The 22133-nt window shown below is 36.1% G+C and overlaps 1 protein-coding gene across 2 annotated transcripts; it reads left to right on the forward strand.

Moving 5' to 3' along the window:
- The first annotated feature begins 14188 nt into the window (after positions 1-14188).
- LOC131144148 (O-fucosyltransferase 8) lies at positions 14189-22002 on the forward strand. 2 transcript variants are annotated; one of them, XM_058092577.1, is made up of 11 exons: positions 14248-14801; positions 15019-15081; positions 15386-15475; positions 15588-15687; positions 15857-15927; positions 17108-17196; positions 17953-18073; positions 18168-18311; positions 19542-19876; positions 19985-20225; positions 21276-22002. In XM_058092577.1, exons 1-11 carry the CDS (start codon positions 14409-14411, stop codon positions 21582-21584), a joined length of 1956 nt encoding a protein of 651 aa, XP_057948560.1. In that variant the 5' UTR covers positions 14248-14408; the 3' UTR covers positions 21585-22002. The 2 variants fall into 2 exon arrangements, with proteins under 2 accessions (XP_057948562.1, XP_057948560.1); XM_058092579.1 differs by lacking the exon at positions 15019-15081 and having other exon boundaries at positions 14189-14801.
- Positions 22003-22133: the final 131 nt, after the last annotated feature.

Raw genomic sequence — 22133 nt, forward strand, 5'->3', positions numbered from 1 at the left:
CGGATCATATCACCCTTTTGAGGATTTTTAGGATTTTTCCTAAAATCGAGGTGAGGATCTGAATTCGTTTTCATTTCAATAAATCTGTAATAGATTGATTAATATTGAAGTATTGTTCTTCAATTTTTAGGTTTTGAGGATCCTGTGTCATAGTTTTGGATCAATAAGCTTGTGTTTCAGTTTTCAGGATTAAGGTAAGAGGATTTGTTTTCATCAGCATTTTTAGAAAAAGCAACAACAAGATATGTAGCTTATGTTTATATGTACTTATTGACTGCTTATTTGAAAATTTTTACTGGGTATAAATGTCCATTCTTATAGTTTTCACAATTTTACGGTTTCGACAAAAATGGGGTTTTGGCATATGATCTTCAAATTTCTTAAACTACTTTATTTGCACTAAAACTAAAGTATGAGATGCTTGAAACTCTTAATAGCAGCATAAATGATATTTTATGAATCGGTTTATATGAAATGTATATTTGACCAAATAAGTGTGACGTATGATATGAATTGATTATATACAGATTTAAGATGCATGTATATGAACTATGGGGACTAAGGTTCCAAGTGATTATCATAAAATGCAGAAAACAGGTGCCGGTTAAATATCATGCCAAGTATGAGAAAAGGGTAAAATCGAGAGGTTATGAGCCAATTTTACCACAGTATGAATGAAAGTATGCATGAATGAGATTGTGAAAATACTAGAATTGTACAGGTTATTATGTTTTAATGTAAATTATATATATGATATTGGGACCGCAACTTGACTCAGTAGTATATGAAGCCTTAAAAAGCTTATATTATGTAGGCTCGATACTGTTGCCAAAATAAAGGTACAGTGCAACCACATATAGTTATTATTCAGTGTGGGTACCTAGTAGTAGGTTTGGTAAGAAGGGCCACTGGTCAATAGAGATCAGGGTGGTGATGGCCAAGTTGGACTGCAGTATGTTATGATGCACGACAATGCCTACACAAACAGGGCTAGATTAGTGCTTTCTGATCGCACAACCCTTGCCACAGGGAGTTACTGACATAGTTATGATAGTTTCGAGCTTGACAGTGTTCTAAATATGCATATACTTGATTTAAAAGCTTTAATGGGCAGAGTCACGGGTCTGAGTACCGAGGGGAGGGATTGTACAGTGTTTGGGTCTGTACCCTCCTCTAACCTCAGGAACTCTCACTTGTAATAATGCTTGGTTGTATATTATCAGGGATTTATACATGTATTATATATATTACGGTCTTGAGAACGTGCAATCTATGTAACCATTTTCAAACAAGAATATAACTGTACAATCACATACTGATGTAATATCTTCCTCCTTACTGAGAAGTGTCTCACCCCAGTCTTACAACCTTTGTTTTAGGAGTTATAGGAAATCGATCCTAGTCTTCTAGAAAGACTTTGGAGCGTAGCATCTGGTTAGTTGACATAAGTTTTGTATGAGTTCTGGGTTGTTTAGCTAGGATGGGTTTTATTTTTTGTAAATGTAATACAATTTATGTTTTACGTACGGATGAATGTAGGTAAGGAATAGTTATTTTTTGTGAATGTAATGCAATTTATTTTTTGTGAATGTAATACAATTTATGTTTTATTTTTTGTGAATGTAATACAATTTATGTTCTAATAGAATCCATATGAATGTGTATGTTTTCTGTAATATATGTGAGTACATATCATTATGAAATACCCGTATGTCCCTGTTTAGGGCGTGTAGTTATGTATGTTATTAGGATTTGTACAAGATATGTATGTATAGTAGCACTCTAGGGCCGTATTAAGGGTCGGGGCATTACAAATCAGGCTAAAATGGGTCTACAAGACCAAGTATAAAGAAGATGGTTCAATACACAAGCACAAGCTTCGACTATTTGCAAAAGGCTATTCACAGCAACCTGGAATTGACTTCAATGAAACGTTTGCACCAGTAGCTTGTATGGAGACAATACGAATAGTTCTTGCCTTGGCCGTTCAACTAGAGTTACCAATCTTCCAACTTGATGTCAAATCAGCATTTCTTAATAAAGAATTGGAAGAAGAAGTTTATGTGGAGCAACCTGAGGGTTATTCTATACTTGGTTGAGAGGACAAAGTATATAGGCTACGAAAAGCCTTATATGGATTGAAACAAGCTCCATGAGCCTAGAATAGCAAGATAGATTCCTACTTCCATCAAAAAGGATTTCAAAGAAGTAAAAATGAGCCTTCGATTTACTTACAAGGAGTTATGAAAGATTTTCTCCTAATTTGTTTATATGTTGATGATCTAATTTACATAGGCACCAATCTAGCAATGGTGGAGGAATTCAAGCTATGATGAATGAATATGAGATGACAGATTTGGGGCTTAGGAAATATTTCCTTCGTATTCAAGTTTGACAATTAAAAGGTGAGATATTTATTTCTCCAGAAAAAATATCTCGAAGATTTATTGAAAAAATTTCAAATGAATAATTGCAAACCAATTTATACTCTAATGGTTGTAAATGAGAAGTTATAGTAGAATGATGGCGCATCAAACGTAGATGAAAAAACATATCGAAGCCTGGTTGGATCCTTAATATACTTAACCAATACAAAGCCAGATATTGTTTACCCAGTTAGCTTAATTTTAAGATTTATGCTTCAACCCAGCAAGCTACACTATGTAGCACGGAAAAGGATTTTACGATATCTTCAAGAAACAAGGAAATTTGGAATTAGATATATGAAATAAAAAGAGAACAAGCTTGTGGGTTACACCGATAGTGACTGGGCAGGTTTGATTAATGTTCGTAAAAGCACCTCTGGCTATGTGTTTTGCTTAGGATCCAAAATAATTTCGTGGGGATCCAAAAAGCAAAAAATAGTGGCACTTTCTTCAGCAGAAGATGAATATATTTCAACAACAGACGCTACATGCGAAGCATTATGGTTACAAAGATTACTAGTGGACCTGCAACAAGTTGAAGATGCTCGTTCAATTATCTACTGTGACAATATGCCCGCAATTGCTATGAAGAAAAATCCAGTATTCTATAGCAGGACCAAACATATTGAGTTGCGTCATCACTTTATTCAAGAACTCATCCAAAAAGAAGAAACTCATTTACATTTCATACACACTAATAAGCAATTAGCAGATTCATTCACCAAGGCAATGACAATAGAAAAATTTAAGGAGTTCTAGGATCATGCCAAAATTACAAATTAAGAGGGGGTGTTAAAAAGTAATTTGTAATTTTATTAATGTAAATTAAAACAATGTAAGTGTGTAGAATTGTGTGAAAAATGAAGTGTGTGGAAGTGTGTAGAATTTTGTGGAAGATGAAGTGTGTAGAAGTGTGTGAAAGATGAAGTGTGCGGAAGTGTGTAGAATTGTATGGAAGGTAAAGTCTGTAGAAGTGTGTAGAATAGTGGAGTGTGTAGAAGATGAAGATGGCATGCCTTTATATAGGTGTTGATGCAAATTCAATTGAGTGCAATGAAAATCAGCAGCTCCTTGTCCTATATTTCCTTACATTATTCATAATTTTTCATATTCATAAATATTATCTCGCAAACAGCTTCCATTATTTTTCCCATAGCACCCAATACATTTCTCTTGTGGAAATTATAGCCAGCGCCGGTCCCTCCAACGTGCCTCACGCCCATCTACTAGATTCCTGAAGCGTAGCTCATGCCGGAAAAATAATCAGGTAAAGCTAAGGCTGTTAATTCAAAATACAGAGCCGATAAGTGCACAGCAAAATCAATAGAATGTTCCTGCAATTCCCAACCTCCACTGTCCTGTCGCCAGAGGCTCCATCTCGGTCTTGACGACATCGACGAAGTCAGCGATGTCGGCCCCGAAGTCCATCTCTGACCGGGACAAAATTTTGAAAGATTCCAAATTTTCAATAGCAGGTTCCTTTTTGAGAATAAAATTTCTAAAGAAAAATAAAATGTTCACCGGCCATCAAAATCTCCAACGCAGAATAAAACTTTCAGCAGCTATCAAATTTATTTTCTATTGCTTATATTTCATGTCTCTGTTTGGAGCTTTATTTTTTGAAAATCTCCGACAACTACATAATCTCCAATGCAGAAGAAAACCTCTGGCAACCACCAAATTCAATGGATAATAGGCAACATAATTGATCATATATTGAGCTAAACATTTCAACAATCAGGTGGTAGGCAATATATATTAAGACCTTTTTTCCTTATGATTTCATACTCAAAAATGGGGGAAGAAACTTGAAACAAAAGGGGGAAAGATGAGGACAAACCTAAGCAAGCTTCTCCTGAAAAAAAAAAATTAAACAAATTTCCCAGCTTGACTTGCGAGAAAAATTTTGAAAATAAATTTGAGGAGTTCAATGTTTTCTTGTCTACACATAAACTTGGAAATAGAGACATAGATGAGTGAGTACAGTGGTTCGACTATATATATCTTCTGTATATAGCTTTCATTTTTTTTTTAGCACCCAAAATTTTATGGTATTGGAGCTAGCTCCTTTATTACTTTCATATCTCACTCACAAATTAATTTAAAGATATCTTGCTTTCATCTATTCCCAACAAGAAGTTTTAATTTTTGTTAATGAAAATTACAATTAAAGGAGCACTCTTATGAAGACATTGTTCATTTTTAGGATCTTTGGGATATTATTGAAGAGGGATATGAAGATGTACTGAGTCTAGAAATTAGAGCAACTTGGTCTTCAGCAAATCAGAAGGAGTATAAGGAGAAAATAAAAACCAACAAGAAAACAAAGAAGCCAACTATTCAGAAGAAAGTGAAGAAAGAGAAACAACACCGTTATTTTATTCATATATGAATGCTCTACTAGAGTTCAAGAACATTTGGCACATTGATTGTGCCTGTAGTAATCATATGACAGGCAAAAAAGATTTGTTTTTGAAGCTCGATGACAAATTCTCTTCTGAAGTAAAACTTGGAGATGGCAAGTTACATAAAATTGCTGGAAAAGGAGCAATTGCAGTCCTCACAAAGGGAGGTAACTTTAAACTTATATCTGTTGTGCTTTACATCCCTAATTTAACTCAAAATTTATTAAGTGTAGGGAAATTACTACAAAAAGGATATAAGCTCCATTTTGACAATATAGAATGCGTCATCATTGATAAGAAGAAAAATTTCACTGTCGCTAGAGTAAAAATGAATGTGAATGAAGTTTTTCCTTTTTCTATGTCACATATTGAAGGGCTTGTAGAGAAATTCAATCAGGATCATGGGAGGAGTGATTTTTGAGGTGGATTGAGTAGCCATTAGGCTTGGTCCAAGTCTAGGAAGAAGAATGACATGCGGTGTTTTAAGTGCAGGAAAAGAGGGGATATAAATCCTGAGTGTCTGGAAAGGAGGAAGGGAGCTGTTGAAAGGAAAGAAGGTTCATCAACAATGACGAATGTAGTAGAATAAGGAGACTGGGAGTAGTGATGGTGATATGCTATCAGTTTCATCGGGGTTAGATGAGTTCGTAGATTCTTGGATCTTGGACTTGGTGTGTTCGTATCATAAAACGCCTGACGAGGACTGGTTCACTACGTAAAAATTGGTTAGTTCTAGTTCCGTTCTGATGGAGAATGATGATGCGTGTAAAGTTATTGGGATGGGGGATATCAAAATCAGGATGTACAATAGTGTAGTACGGATGTTGTGTGATGTGAGGCACATACCAGAGTTGAGGAAGAATCTGGTTTCGTTACGCACCTTAGATTGTAACGGTTTTAGTTACAAGTCTGAAGGTGTGGTAATGAAGGTAAGTAAGGGAGTTATGACCATGATGAAGGGGAAGAGAGTGCCAGGTAATACATACATATTGTTGGGTACCGCAGTTGTAAGTCGAACTGCAACTGTAGAGTCTAAGTCTGATAGTACCATTTTGTGGCATATGCATGTAGGGCATATGGGTGAGCGTGGGATGAAGGAACTTCACAAGAGAAATCTTCTGAAGGGCGTAAAATTATATAAGTTAGAGTTCTGCAAGTACTATGTGTTCGGGAAGTAGAACCGAGTTCAGCTCATGACAGCCACACACAAGACGGAGGTGGTGCTGGACTACATTCATTCAAACGTTTAAGGACCGGTGAGAATGGCATAATTAGGGGGGACATGTGTATTTCATGAGTTTTGTCGACGAATACTCATGAAAGGTTTGGGTTTACTTCATGCGTTACAAGTTAGAAACATTTACCAGGTTTAAATTATGGAAAACTGAAGTGGAAAATTAGACTAGAAGAAAGATTAAGTTTCTCAAGACAGACAATGGAACTGAGTACTCAAACTCGAGATTCAAAGAGTTATGCGATAATCATGTCATAAGGAGGCAATTTATCATACGCCGGACACCGCAGCGTAATGGTGTGGTGGAGAAGATGAACTGAACCCTAGCTGAAAGGGCTCAATGCCTAAGGTTGCATGCTGGGTTTGCCATGAATTTCTGGGTCGAGGCAGTTAGTATGACATGATTCTTGTTAAACAGATCACCAAGGGCATCATAGAATTTTAAAACGGCTGAGGAGGTGTGGACAAGAGAAAAGGTAGACTAATCTGGACTTAGAGTATTTGATTGTCCAACCTATGTGCACATTCCCGATAAAGAGAGATCTAAACTTGAGGCGAAGTCTAAATAGTGCATCTTTCTGGGATATAAGAAAGGCGTGAAAGGGTTTAAGCTATGGGATCTAGTGGCAAACAAGGTGGTGACCAGTAGGGACGTGGTTTTTGATGAGAAAGCCATGTTACAGAATACTCAGGAAGAAATAGAGAAATAGATGCCATAAAATTGTAGCAGCAATGAGCATGCATTTTAGGTGGAGTTAGATACTTAGGGCAAACGTGCAAAGAGTCCTAGCCTGAGAGATCAACCAGCAATGCAAGTGGAGTCAGAAATTCAGGGAGGAGAAGAGATAGAGAGTTCTAGCTCAGATGACTAGAAGCCGCATCGGAGCATAGTTGTATATAGACCTAGACGCATCGTCAGGCCACCCCCTAGGTATGACTTTGACGATCTGGTGTTTTATGCGCTTATCACCAATAGCGGGGATCCTATTACCTATCAGGAGTCCGTGCACATCCAGGAGAAGAGTAGCTGGATGGGCACTATGGTGGAGGAGATGGAGTCATTGCATAAGAACCAAACGTGGGACTTGGTGAAGCTTTTAGTTAGGAAGCGGGAAATTGGATGCAAGTGGGTATACAAGAAGAAAAATACAGTTTTAGAAAGGGAAAGAGAGAAGTACAAGGCTCTCTTGGTAGCGAAGGGGTACTCATAAAGGAAGTTAGTAGATTATGATGAAATTTCTCCCTTGCAGTTAGACTCGCTTATATTAGGAAAATGTTGGGATTAGTGACGCAACATGATCTCCATTTGGAGCAAATGGACGTAAAGACTGCGTTCCTCCATGGTGACCTAGAGGAGCTTATTTGCATGATACATCCAGAAGGGTTTAGCCACCTGGATAGGAGCACTTAGTCTGCAAACTAAAGAAGTCATTGTATGGGCTAAAGCAGTCTTCGAGGCAGTGGTACAAGAGCTTTGACACCTATATGACCCATAGTGGCTAAAAGAGGTGTGAGTACAATTGTTGGGTCTATGTGAGGAAACTTATGGATAAGTCTTTCATTTTTCTACTGTTGTATGTTAACGACATGCTAATTGCTACTAAATACATGACCGAGGTGAATTGGTTGAAAACTTTATTGGGAAAAGAGTTCGACATGAAAGACTTAGTTGTAGCCAAAAGGATACTAGACATGAAGATTCATAAGGACAGAGCTCCATGGAGGCTATGATTGTCTCAGGGCGGTTATGTGGATAAGGTAATGGAGAGGTTTAACATAGCTGATGCTAAGCTGGTGACAATGCCTTTAATGAGTCATTTCAAGCTATCTACCACCAATTCCCAAGGATAGATGATGAGGTTCGTGATATGTAAAGGGTGTTTTGTGGCACATGCCATTCACCCTTCAATTTTGTGTCCTTAAGGTAAAACACTTGTTATGCCTACATGGTTAGTACAAAAGGGTCATTTTGATACCATATCCTACTAAAATTGACACTAGTAAAGTAGGCATCCATGTTTATCCCACTCTTTTGATGGCTAATGTCCCACCAGTCACACTTGAACAAGTAGATAAGGCTATTGGCTCCATAGTTTAGCTCAATAATTTCATTTAAGATGTCAAAGTAGTCAATATCCTCATCTCTTTCTATGCCTAGCACGACAACCCCATAATTTTGGGTTCTTCTATGTAGCTCAAGAGACTTCATATGAAATCTTAAGCCATTGACAATGCAACCACTATAGTGGTTAACTCGTTGATCGGGACAACATACCAATGCGTACAAATCTTTACTTGTCGTTGGCTCTTTTAATACATGGCTTTCATCTAGTAAAAAGAAGTTTAGAAGAGTTGGCCGTCAATATTGAAACTTTACATTGCTTTAAACTCACTAAAAAATTTGTTACTTACATGGCTCCTAAACCAATTGACAAATTCCTTTTTATGTCTTTCATCAACATTTCTTTCATTTTCCTTTATAAGTTTAATTTTATGTTCACTATATGCAACAATAGTACATGTTGATGTCAACTAAGTATATATATACATATGTACAGTGCAAAGTATGGATAAAGAAACCATGTACTCGATATATGGAACAACTTCATCACAATTATTGAGAACGTAAATATACGCCTTTGCTAGGTCCTCCATATCAACGAAATCATATACTCGTCCACTTAACGGCTGATTATTTTCTCGAAATAGAGAGTTGATGGGTTCTTTATTTTCATCACTACCATGAACGTCTACATTTAGCTCATCATGAGTGAATCTTGTGTTAATATCATGTAGATATATTAAACAAAATAGAGAGTTGATCGCAATATGAATTTTTGGGAGATATTGGTTTGAGGGTAGATTTGTGAAGCATCTGATTCTTCATATAAAGATCATATTGATACATACATATTGAGCTTCAAACTTTTATCATATGAGTATCTACTAGAATTTCAATTGAACTCACTAGCTTGGTTAGAAGCAATTTGAGTTTTGTAGAAATTGTAATTTTTATATTGTAATCACAATTCGGGCTATGAACCGAGGTTAAGGAGGAAGTTACGCCTCTTGTAAACAACGGATTGTAAGAAAAGCTCTATCCTAGTTAAAGGAGCGGATTTTTAGTGGAATCCTTGAGTGGGTTGCTCAAAGTGAGGACGTAGGCTAGGGTAGGCCGAATCTCATAAAAATCGTGTTTGTTTTCTCTCTTCCCTTAACTCCCTTTAATTTCCGCTTGCATTTAAATTATCTATTATTGTGTACGAATTGAGCATTTGATAAGATTGTGGGTAATTGGGTAAAATTGTATGTTTGACAAAGACACACATTAAATTGATTAACGTGAAACATTGAGCTAGTTATTAAGTAGATTACAAGTTTATAATTGATAGTTTTCAAAATTAGAACTTAAAGGACTTAATTTTTTAAAATACCCAATTCACCCCCCTCTTGGGATAACACCGGAATTTACAGAGAAGGTGACTCTAAGTCAACAAAATCATTCCCATTAGGTTGTGGTTGCTCAACTGTGCCAAAATTTTCAATTGTTTGATCTTCAAAAAATACAACATCCCAGCTTCTAACAACTTTCTTGTAAACCAGATCCAACAATCTATATCCAAATTCATTATGCCCATAGCCAAGAAAAATACATTTCCTTGTCTTGTCATCTCGGATCCAACAATCTATATCCAAATTTATTATGCCCATAGCCAAGAAAAATACATGTTCTTGTCTTGTCATCAAGTTTGGATCTTTCATCTTTTGGAATGTGAACAAATGTTCGACAACCAAACACTTTCAAGTGATCATAAGTGACATCCTTACCTTTCCAATTTTTTTCGAGAACTTCACCAAGTAGAGGAGTTGAAGGACACGAATTAATCAAGACCACCGTCTTCCTCATTGCTTCAACCCAAAATGATTTTGGCAACTTCGCATGAGATCAAAAGCATATATCTTATTCTCTCTACTATGGTGCGATTCATCCTTTCAGAAATTCCATTTTATTGAGGGGTTTTCTTGACGGTCTTTTGATGTATTATGCCTTGGCTATTACAATATGCATCAAATGGGACAATGTACTCTCCACCATTATCCAAGCGCACACATTTCATCTTCTTTCCGATCTTCCTTTCAACTTTGACTTGAAAATGCTTAAACACATCTAAAACTTGATCTTTAGTTTTCAAAGTGTAAGCCCAAACTTTTCTTGAACAGTCATCAATAAGAGTAACAAAATAAAGTGCACCACCATGAGATTTAACTTTCAAAGGACTGCATACATTGGAATGTATCAAATCTAGAACATTGGATTTTTTAGTAACAAAATTTGTACGAAAAGGAGCTTTATGTTGCTTACCGATCAAATAATGAACACAAGCTTTAAGAGGGGTACCTTTCATCTCGAGTAGATGCTTTTTATTTTAACAAAAGTTGCATTCCTTTTTCACTCATGTGCCCAAGCCGCTTATGCCACAAATTGGTGGAAGAGTGACTCTCAATTGTATTCACAACACTATTACCAATTTTACCTTGCATTATGTAAAGTGTACTAGTTTTCTTATCTTTAGCCACCACCAAATTACCCTTCGCGAGCTTCCATTTTCCATCACCAAAATGGTTGTCAAAACCCTTCATCATCAAGCTTTCTGGTAGATATCAAATTTAGCCGAATGTCGAGTACATGTCTTACATCTTTGAGCACCAACTTGCATCCAAGATTTGTTTCCAAGCAAACATTTCCCATGCCAAATTTTTTTTTATAAACCTTCATTTCCCATCCTAACAACTCCATAATTTCTTTTGGAATAGGAAGTGAAGAAATCTTCCCAAGAAGTGACATGGAATGACGCACCGAAGTCAATAGCGCAAGTCTCTTGACTTGTCAAATTAATGCAACATTCATCACAAACAACCATAAGATCACCATTAGATGCAACAAAAGTTGTTTCTTCATTCTTTTTCTCAAAATTTTTCTCTTTGTTTTTCTCCTTGAATTTCAATTTTCTATACTCCCGCTTCATATGCCCTTTCTTATGACAATAGTTACACTCAATATCTTTTTTTTTTTAAACTGAGTTAGACCAGCCTTTTGATTTATCATAATAGTGAGGAGATCTACTCTTGCTTCCACTTGTCACAAGTGCCTCTAAATGAGAAAAGCCAGCTAATTTTCTTCTTATTTCTGCATTCAACAAGTAGCTAGTTAGTTGGTCCATACTAACAATTCCATCAGGAATCGAATTACTAACTTTTATAACTAAAGTCTCCTAACTTTCTCACAAAGAGCTAAGAAGTATTAGGGCTTGCAACTCATCATCAAAAATTATTTTCATAGTAGCAAGTTGACTGATAATAATTTTCATCTCATTTAAATGCTTAGTAATAAGACCACCATCTTTATATTTCAAGTTCACCAATTTTCAAAAAATAAAAGTTTTATTTGTAGCCAACTTTCTATCATAAAGACCCTCCAATTTTTTCCACAATTCATATGCCGAAGTTTTGGTAGAAACATGATAAAAAAAACACTCTCATCGATCCATTGATGGATGACACCAACGGCTTTTCTATTAAGTCTATTCCACTCATCATCACTTATGTTTTAAGGCTTTTGACAATCACCCTCAATAGGTCCATCCAAATTTTCGCAAAATAAAAGATCTTGCATTTTTGTTTTCCAAGTTATCCAATTGCTTCCATTGAAGCTAATCATATGACCAACATTACCATCCATGATTTACACAATCCTAATGAGTTCAAATAACACGGCTCTGATACCACTTGTTGGGAAAAAAAAAAAAGAGTGTTTCCCACAAATAAATCAATGGTGTAATGCAAATAAATAAATAAATAAATAAATAAAGTGAGACAAGAAATTTAACTTGTTTCCCTCAAAGATCGAGGTACGTTCATGGGACACGACGGTCCAAATCCACTATCACCAAGGTTCGTACAAAATGGGTACAAAAGGCACAACCCTTACAAATACACAAAAGTGTATAACAAATGTAACAATATGAAAGATCTCACCAAATGTTGAGAACAAAGCTCCAAGAATTAACCAAAATAGAGCACAAATGTAAGCACAACCAAAGCCCAATTTGCTGATGAATAGACCAGGGGCTGCAAAGTACTTGTGGAACACAAAATGAGAGCAAGAATACCAAAAATTTCCAGCCAAACTTCTTAGAGAAGCCAACAAATAAAATAATAAAATATTACACCACCATTTTTAAAAAAAAAAAGGTGTTGAAACCTGCATGAAGACCCAACAAAAGAAGTATAGTTCTTTCTTTTCTTTTCTTTTTTGTTTTTTTCAAATGCCACATTTTCCTTGTAGTTATGGAAAAAAAATCTACATGCATTTAGGATCGTGGAATGTAATTAGACTAATTTGAATTTATGTGAAATTGAATAAAACTAAATACAAATTCACATATATTTTAATACCAAATACAAAAAATTAGGACTTGAAATATATGCTTCCAAACACAATATTAATATTCAATTATGATGGTGTCATAAAAATCAATAATCCACTATATCTATAATGCATGAATTATATGGAGATGAATTTTCAATCTCCGATTGGATATGCAAATTGGAGTCATGGAGATTGGCAACTTGCAAAGTGGAGGGGAGCACTAGTAGTAACCCACATCATTATTATTACATTACTATAAATAACCATTCAGTGTCATATGAAATATGTACACAGATATAAGATCGTGCTATGCATGTGGCATTGAGTACTCATTGATTGGAAATCATGGATTGTGTCACTGAGAAAAACGGCTAAGGAGAGAGATGGAGAGAATGGCCATCTGTGCAGCCATAACCCTGGGAGCATTCGTGCTATGGCTGTACGTGAAAAAGCTTCATCTCTGGATCCCCATCACCACCTCCATTATCAAGGAGGTATCTCTCTCTCTCTCTCTCTCTCTCTCTCTCTCTCTCTCTATTTTGAGGGCTTCATTAATTTTGGTTCCATTTTCTTCCAACCTCCTCTGCATGCATGGGGAACAGTATTCATTGAATGCCTATAAGGCTCGAATGACATAATTAGAAGTAATCCATCTCCCTTCAGTCATTCCATTTCTTATCTCATCCAAAGAGTTAAATTTGGAATTTCTGACACAAAAGTTTCAAGTGTCAACAAATTATTAGAATATTCTTTTTTAAGGGATGGATATTGCACCTAGATTGGAAACAAAATTTGTAAGGGTTATGTGCCTATAAATCCTCAAAGTATTATCGGATAAATTCAAAACTTTGAATTGAAAAATTTTCAATTAAAATAAGAGTATGAACTTCGATATTTAGGTGAAATGGAGTAATTAGAGAAATAGACCCATTATTTCATTGAATAATTCAAGTACTCCAATAGATCTAAACAATAATTTTTTTAAAAGTGTGCGCCCATATGCATTCATTCAAAAAAACAAAGGAGAAAGTCATGTAGCGGGTACCTGAATATATAAACAAGAAGATAGACTTACTTGGGTCGATTAATTTTGGAAGGCTAATGAATAACATTTAGGAAGTATGCGGTCTTTCTCACCATAATAACAATTCCATGGGAAAAATTTGCAAATTCAAGAAACCATTTGTCCTCTTTGTTATTCGCGTGGACAGCAAGTAAGTAATTTCTCTTATTTACATACTAGCCCCGACGGTTGGATTCAAGAGTTGGTTATAACTTATAAGGGCCCGCCGGCATTCCTTCGTATATTTTTTTATTTTTAAAATTTATTTTAAACTTCTGAGTCTTAAATTTTCAGGATACATAGCTAGTTTGCTTCGTCTCTACATCTCTTCTGGTAGTAACCATTGGCTTTTCTTCTTCTTCTTCTTCTTCCTTCGTTAAAACCCTTTGGCCTGAGAATGGAAACTCAAATAAAAACAGATAAAAGCAACCGTTGGTTCTGTTTGGTGGGAAGTAGCTGTTGGGGATGTGATGCTTTTCCTGCTTCTGCAAAAGGGTCTCTGTTGTTTGAGGTGTTATGTGAGTATTCAAATCTCCCTTGCATTTCACTCACCTACTACTTCATATCTTCACCATCAATTCAGTTCAAGATGTTGCCTTTCCATCCAATATTTTCCTTATCACAGCTCTCAATCTGCCCCAACAAACCTAGTTTTTTGTCATTCCTTCTGAATGGTTGGAAGTTGGTCAGAGAGAGAGAGAGAGAGAGGACTACAGCTTCTAACTCCTGCAGGCTTCTGGTGTCTGCTGTAACAATGTTTAGAAAGTGATCATCCATTATTTGTTTAAATGACAATGTGAAATACTCTGGAATGGGAGATTGTGGCAATATGCTGTATTGAGAGAGAGATATGATGGGAAAACAAGGGTCACCGAGAAGTACGCATCCGAAGTCTCTTAATCCTGTTTCATCATTTGGAATGAAAGATTATCACAAAAGAGGCTTGGAGGCTCTACTGGGCAATGATCCTTATCTTGGGAGGAGAATGTCATCAGGAGGGGATTACCATTGCAGCAAAGCTGTTTGGCTTCATGGGGTGAGGAATGATGCCACAAAATTTGGCTCTTGTAAGAGTGTCTATGCAGGGAAAAAGCAAGTGTGGTTTCGTAAGAATGTGAGATCAATTGCATTTGCTGTTGGGCTGATGGGTTTCCTTTTTGTGCTTGATTCACTTATGGTATCTTTTTTTGATTGGTCCAATCTTCATTCTAGTCCAACCCGCAAACTATCAAGCAGGCTGAAGGTATGATCCCCCGTATTGTTACATACTCATCCAGCTTGACACATTGCTCTCCTTTGTACAAGTCGGTGACTGCACCAATTCAATGCAATTTTGTTTGATAGTTAACCTATTTGTTGGCCCTCACTGAATGAGAGCTTTACACTTTTAGCTAGGTAAGTGATTCTTCAATAAATCTTATGTAGTGTTTGATGTTTTTCCCCCGACATGAACTCTGCAGTACCTTGATTCTTCTGCATTGGATTCACATAGATGGAATTTCCACTTCTTGGATCAACCTTATGTATGTATACCTGTGTTTTCAACCATTAAGTCAGCAAACTTCCTTATGGAAAGAATGCCAATAAGTTTTATTTTTTGTTTTCTATTTTGGTGCATCTGCATGTTGGCTTAGGTCCTCATATTCTACCAATAGGCACATGAGGTTCATTTATGCGTCCTCTTCATAATAAGGTATTAGATAGAGTTTTATAATGTGCATGAGAAAAAATGCCTTGCTATAGTGTGTGAATTTTATTTCCTGATTTCTTCTAAAATTTTCAGCTGATACCAATTAATTGTAATTATTTTACTGCATATAAACAAAGGAGGATAAGGGTGCTTACCGCAGTGAATCAAAGCTACCAGTACAAATGTATGAACGACTTCTAGCTTTGGCTTCTGGAACTCAGGCAGAGGTTTGCTTCATATTTTATTTTATTTATATATTTTTTCGCATAAGCTTGAAAGAACAGATTATTTGTAATTTTTCCTCTCTCTTTAATATTTTGAACATTAATTGTGATACAGAAAGAGTTTAAGCAAGATTCATCAAATTTTTGGGAGGAACCATATCGGCAGGCAGCCTCATGGAAACCTTGTGCAGACAGAATGGATCCAACAAAGATAGGTTTGTTTTTAGCCACTTCTTGCAAAATTTGCTTTTGTTGTTGGATAACTGATAATGACGGGGAATGTTGGATAACTAATAATGACAGGGAAATCTGACTGAAATGGAAATCCAACAAATCTTTATACTGCATTTGACATTGTAATTAGATTTCTATTTTTCTGGGCAGGGAAATCTGACAGAAGTAATGGCTTTATATTGGTCAGTGCAAATGGTGGCCTCAATCAACAACGAGTTGCCGTAAGTTTTGTGGGCTTTTGTGTAAGCAAAAGTTTCCAAAAGATGAATACATAAGAATTAGTCAGAGCTTTTGCCATCCTGTGAGCAACTAAAATTAGACTGTCTGATGTAGAATTAAAGTCTATTCTAGTGAAAATTTGTCTTCTTTTCTTTTTCTTAAGCTTCTTGTTTAAATCATATGATATATCCCCAGGGTTTATTGGCAAAACCATGTATTTCTTTGAGACCGGGATGAGGATTTTATCCTAATTTTCTAGTTTGCAGTTTTAATGAGAGAATTTTTTTTTTTTCTTAATTTTGTGTCTACTTGAGAAGAGAAACATGCCAAAAAAATGTAATTATGAAACTTCACTGCAGTAGAAATTGAAGCAAGAATATCCTGAAACCCAATGCAGAACACCACACTCAAAAATCCAAGAAGCATGAATGTACAGCTCAGAAAGGCTCCAACCTTGTACCTAGGAAAAATTTTTTGTTAAAATTTGTTATAAAATGGTTAGGTCTTGGATCCTAGGTATAAGCCAGTGCAGGATGAAGGTCTGGAATAGGAGGCTTAAGCCACTAGAAATCATCTGCCTTTTGACCATTTTCTGGTATTTTTGAGAGGCTAGGAAATGTGTACTTATGTGCAGAGTTATTCATGAAGTGGGATTATATTGTTAGGCTGAGCTGGTGGGACTAGTTATGCTAATTTGTTGTAAAAAATATTAATTTTACTCTGAACTTTCTCGAGTGAGGAAGTGCGCAGTTCAGCCCGGCTGCCTTACACGCACATGCACAGAATGTATTTAAATATGTTTCAGGTGTGTATCTACATTTGTACACGCATGAATATGTATGCATATATGTATGTGTATAAGCATGTTGTAGCAGTTGTAGCCTGGTGCTAGGCCTTATTGAGTGGCCCCATTACTTTTTTTAATAAATAATAGCATGCATTGGTTTCCATATTTAGTCTGATTTGTGTCACTGTCTACGAATGAGAAATAATCAAATCGTGCATTAGAATTTCAATGTGATTTTAATTCAAGGGACATGCGTTTTGTAGGCCTTCACTTCTGTGAGCTAAAGTAGGGTGGTTTTTTTTTTTTTTTTTTTTTTTCTTCCCTTTGCTCCACATCAACTTTGTATTTTCAGTTACTCCTAAAATAACTGATCTACTTGTTATGAATGACTGCAGATTTGCAATGCTGTTGCTGTAGCATCTCTACTTAATGCTACTCTTGTTCTTCCTACATTTTTATACAGCAATGTATGGAAGGATCCAAGGTCAGAAATTGTGTCTGGCATTATTCCTACAATAAATTGTATTTACAACTTTCTGTTGTTTGCTACTTCTAATTCTGAAAGAATTATGAAAATGTGATAAGAGTAGTGGGATATTGATGTTGTTCTTCAAGAGTTCAATTTTATCAGTTTTTTCATTTATTGTGCGCTACATAAAAGTATTCATTTTAGTCCCAGTTCTCTTATTGTGCCGTCTAAATTTAGCAATCTGTTCAATTCAAAAAGAAGCTAGACTTGGTGAATGATTTTGAAATGGTTCATTTTACTGTTGCAGAACTGCTGAAACCAAAGATTATGGAAATCTTTGCTCTTAAAACAGATAATATGCTTAGACTTCATAATTGATCACTGTCTGTTCAATTATGTACCATTGTCAAGGATGAAAGCATACCTTCCCTTAAGCTGTCTGTTTGGGGCAGTGTAGGGTCTTTATAGTTTGTTAAATCTCTTTACATCTGATGATGATTCATCTGCCGTTTTATCAATATCACCACCATAAAATGTTTGGAATACCTTTCAAAATCTATACACTTTTTTTCATTGGATTCTCCATGTTCTTGTGATATATTGATTTGGTCAATATAACTAGTTGTAGTTCTTTTTTTTTCCCTTTGATACCCAAAAGAGTTAGTGATTGCTCCAGATAATGACTTATAATTTTGTAGTGTTTTCTCATCTGTGTGTATTCAGTATTCTTCATCAGATTCCTCACCTGAACCTTGCCTGATTGATTTGCAGCCAATTTGGTGATATTTATCAAGAGGAACATTTTATGAATATCTTGAAGGATGATGTAAATATTGTAAGGGAGCTCCCTTCCCGTTTGAAATCAGTGGACTTGGAAGCAATTGGCAGTCTAGTATGTTATTTTTTTCTCAGTAAATATACTACTTGTTTAAGAATATATTGCACACAAGAGAATAATATCCTCACATTTTCTTGCTGTTTTTCAGATTACTGATGCAGATATTGTGAAGGAGGCAAGGCCCATAGAGTATGTTGAAAGCATACTACCTATCCTATTACGGAATGGAGTTGTTCACTTCTTAGGATTTGGAAATCGGCTGGGTTTTGATCCAGTACCTTTTGGGCTTCAGGTTGAGGACATCTCTAGGAGGATTAAGTAGTAAAAAGTACACATTTTAGTGCTACGATAGCATAACCTGCTAACTAGGAATCACAAGTTAACAGACCTACTTTGTTTTGATTGATGGATTACTGAATGTCAATTTAATTAGTCACTGTTTGCAGTAGCCTTAATGCTAAAGAAAATTAGTTCAATGCACAATTCATCACTATTTGTAACTGTGCTCAAGATTTAGCTATCTTAATGTTCTGCTCAGCAACAGCCAATTTTCCACCTGACCATGTAGCTCCCCCAGTGCATGAATTGTTCAGCATAATCTCTAAAATGGCAAGGGGGATGAGCAGCTAGTCACCTGTGTATGGTGTATGTCAGTACTCACACCAGTTACTCAAGGTACCTTGGTAACTTGCCCACTCAACATGTAGGACAATCAAGTTTCAGTTATTAACTTTGAAGCAGGGAGGAAAAATAATAAAATCACCTTATTAAAATGAATAATAAGAGGAACCATAGATTGCAAACCTAGCTGAGCAAGCTTCCCTGCACACCTCAAGCCAATGATGTTAAATCATGAGGCCAGATGAACATACAAAAGAACAATAAGAAAAGCTTCAGACAGTAAAAGATGCTTTCAGATAATATATATACACAAGGTTCCAACAGGATAAAGGAGCCAAGTTCTGTAATTGTAGAAGTGGCTAAATGAGATTGGTCCTATCTTCCTTTTCCCCTTTAAAATGCAAGAACACCAAATCTGTTCCCACTTTGTTGCTCATCCTTATAAATTCTCAACATGAACATTTTAGCTAAGCTAATTTGCTAGACATGTTTTTGCTTGATTTTCTCTGCTTCCTATCAATATCAGTTGGTTGTATACCTGTCTTTTGAAATTTTCCTCCATTCCCATAGCTGTAAGAAAATTGCACAATGCATGAAAAGGCATGTTTTGTTTTATCCAACCTTATGATTCTTGTCAAATGCTTGCTTTAATCTTCTTTTATTATTATTCATTGCTAGAACAAGAGAGTAAAATTGTTATTAATCTCTGGACTCCATTGTTTCTGCTCATAGTTTACTGAACATACATTTCACACATCTAAAATTAGAAATTTCGAATCCATTGAACATATCAAGGTGTAAGACCAACTCTTTTAATCCTATATGATGTGTCATGGTCAAAGATAACTCATAGATACTCAAATGCCTTTATGTTTATAGAGATATTTCTTATATGTTGCAGAGGTTAAGATGTAAATGCAATTTCCATGCTTTGAAGTTCGTGCCAAAAATTCAAAAAGTTGGTTCATTATTAGTTAGAAGGATAAGACAATATGAAGGAGCTCGGACTATGCTAGATAAGCAACTGCTAGGGAACTTTATGTCTGACATTCCCTTCAAAGGGCATGATACTGCAAGAAACCCATCGAAATATCTTGCATTGCACTTGAGATTTGAGGTGGATATGGTAGCCTACTCGCTATGTGATTTTGGAGGTGGAGAAAATGAGAAAAAGGAACTTCAAGCCTATAGAGAAGATCATTTTCCACTGCTCATTGAGCGCTTGAAGAACTCAAAGTTCGTATTTGGCTGTCTTGGCTTTTCAGGTTGTGTTTGTTTCAAATAATGTTTTGATCAACACATGTCAGTTCATTGACTTGTTTCCTATGCATTGCTTACTTGCAGACCCGTTTCTTCAAGGGAGTTGAGACAATTGGGAAGATGTCCATTAACACCAGAAGAAGCAGCACTTGTTCTGTCTGGTCTTGGTTTTAAGCACGGAACTTACGTCTACCTAGCTGGGTCTCATATATATGGGGGGGAATCTAGGATGCGCCCCTTCACTAGCCTGTACCCCAATTTGGTCTCAAAGGAAGATCTTCTCACTCCCAGTGAACTTGCACCTTTCAGGAATTTCTCTTCTCAGGTAAACATCATTGAGAAGGCTTCCTTTTGCAATCATTTTAATTGCTTCTCTCATTCTTTCCATAAATTGTACTGGAATTATATTAACTGAATTTCAGAACTCTAAAGTTGTTTTGCGTGTCCATATCCTTCAAAAAAGTTACTATTGGTGAAGTAGGACAAAGTCATTTTATAAGCAATTTAAATGGTCTATACACCGAAACTCTAATTTTTTTTAATATTTTTATTTTTTTGAAATTTTTTTTTCTTAAGCATGATTATTAGTGGTTGCTTGCAATTTTATGACAAAAGGAGCACCATTTGAATAAAAATTTTAGGCTGTAAGCGCACAAGAGTAGGAAGAGCGATTACATATTGAATAAAAGTTGGTTAAAACTGACTTATGCAGTAATTATATCTAGAGCAAGCAGTTTGTGTGCAGCTGCGCAAGCAAGTGTTTGTGTTTAGAAGTCCACTAGTCTCCGGACTTCGAAATATCATACATTGAAAAGTATGATGCAGAGACAACCATATCTAAAGTACGAGAAATACGTTAATTATTTAAAAGAGCAATACAAATTTAGAAGATTAAAAAAAAAACCGCGAATAAAAAAGCTATTCTGGTTGAATGTTAAGTTATTGATTCCTTTTCTCATTAATTGTTATTGCTTATTGCATGAAAATTGAACCCGAACGGGGGGAGAGAAACTCTGGGTGTTGCGTACTTTAACTTGACAACACAATCATTTTATGTCAGATCTAAATGGCAGGAACCAAGACAGATATAAATTTTGCCACTGCTGCTAATAAACTAATACCATGTGGTCTTATGCTGTCAAACCATAAAAAAAAAATCTCAGCACAGCTACTCATGACTCATCTGCAATATCTCAATCCAGATTGTTCTATTAAGATAGGGCAGCTAAGCTATAATGGATCACCAAATCAGTAATTACTTCCAATTCTCAGGATTGTTAGAAATTTGGAGATAGTTTACCTTTTTGATACTAATATTATGTTACCTATATTTGAAATGGATTAGTGAAAAGAGAGAGGGTTATTTTGTATGCAGCTGGCAGCACTGGACTTTATTGCCTGTGCCACTGCTGATGTCTTTGCCATGACTGATTCTGGGAGCCAACTATCTTCCCTGGTGTCTGGCTTCCGTACGTACCATGGTGGTGGCCATGCTCCTACCTTGCGCCCAAACAAGAAGAGGCTGGCAGCAATCTTTTCTGAGAATAGCACAATAGGTTGGGAAAACTTTGAAGGAAGAGTCAAAAAGATGATTGAGGAGGGCCAAAGGGTGCACACAAGGAGATTTGGTCGAAGCATTTATCGGCAACCAAGGTGCTTGGAATGCATGTGCAAATCTCATTAGTATGTTCTCGCAATGACGGACCATTTCAAAGCTCTAACGTATTTTTTTCTGTTCAGCCATTTCCATGCCATAACTTGGCGCTACAATTAAACCTCCAACAGAAAACAGATACTAACAACAGGAACAAATGGGTTGGCAGTTGGCTAGTGGCCGACATTTAACATTTAATTTTTTGATTTATTTAAGCCTCGGCATATCACATACGGTAACATTTTGGCTGTGGAGTTGTAAATATCTCCTTTTTCCCCCGCCCCGGGGGGAGGGGGGGGGGTGGGGGGTTGTGGGGTGTGGTGTTTGCTGTGAATTGTTTCATTTTTTCCTCCCTTCTTCCATTATGTACTGGGAATAATGTATATTTGATGAATCACTGTATTTACTCCATATTTGGAAATAGGTCTGTTTCTGATGAGACCATAGCTTGGAAAAGATATTATACCTTTCCGTCAGTAGGGGAAAAAATTATGCAGTCTGGATATCTGCAGTCTTCCAATTTGAATATACACATACCAATTCCATAATGTGCAAAGCTGTCATATTTGCCAACAATTT

This window comes from Malania oleifera, chromosome 12, assembly GCF_029873635.1.
Source record: "Malania oleifera isolate guangnan ecotype guangnan chromosome 12, ASM2987363v1, whole genome shotgun sequence".
NCBI lineage: Eukaryota > Viridiplantae > Streptophyta > Magnoliopsida > Santalales > Ximeniaceae > Malania > Malania oleifera.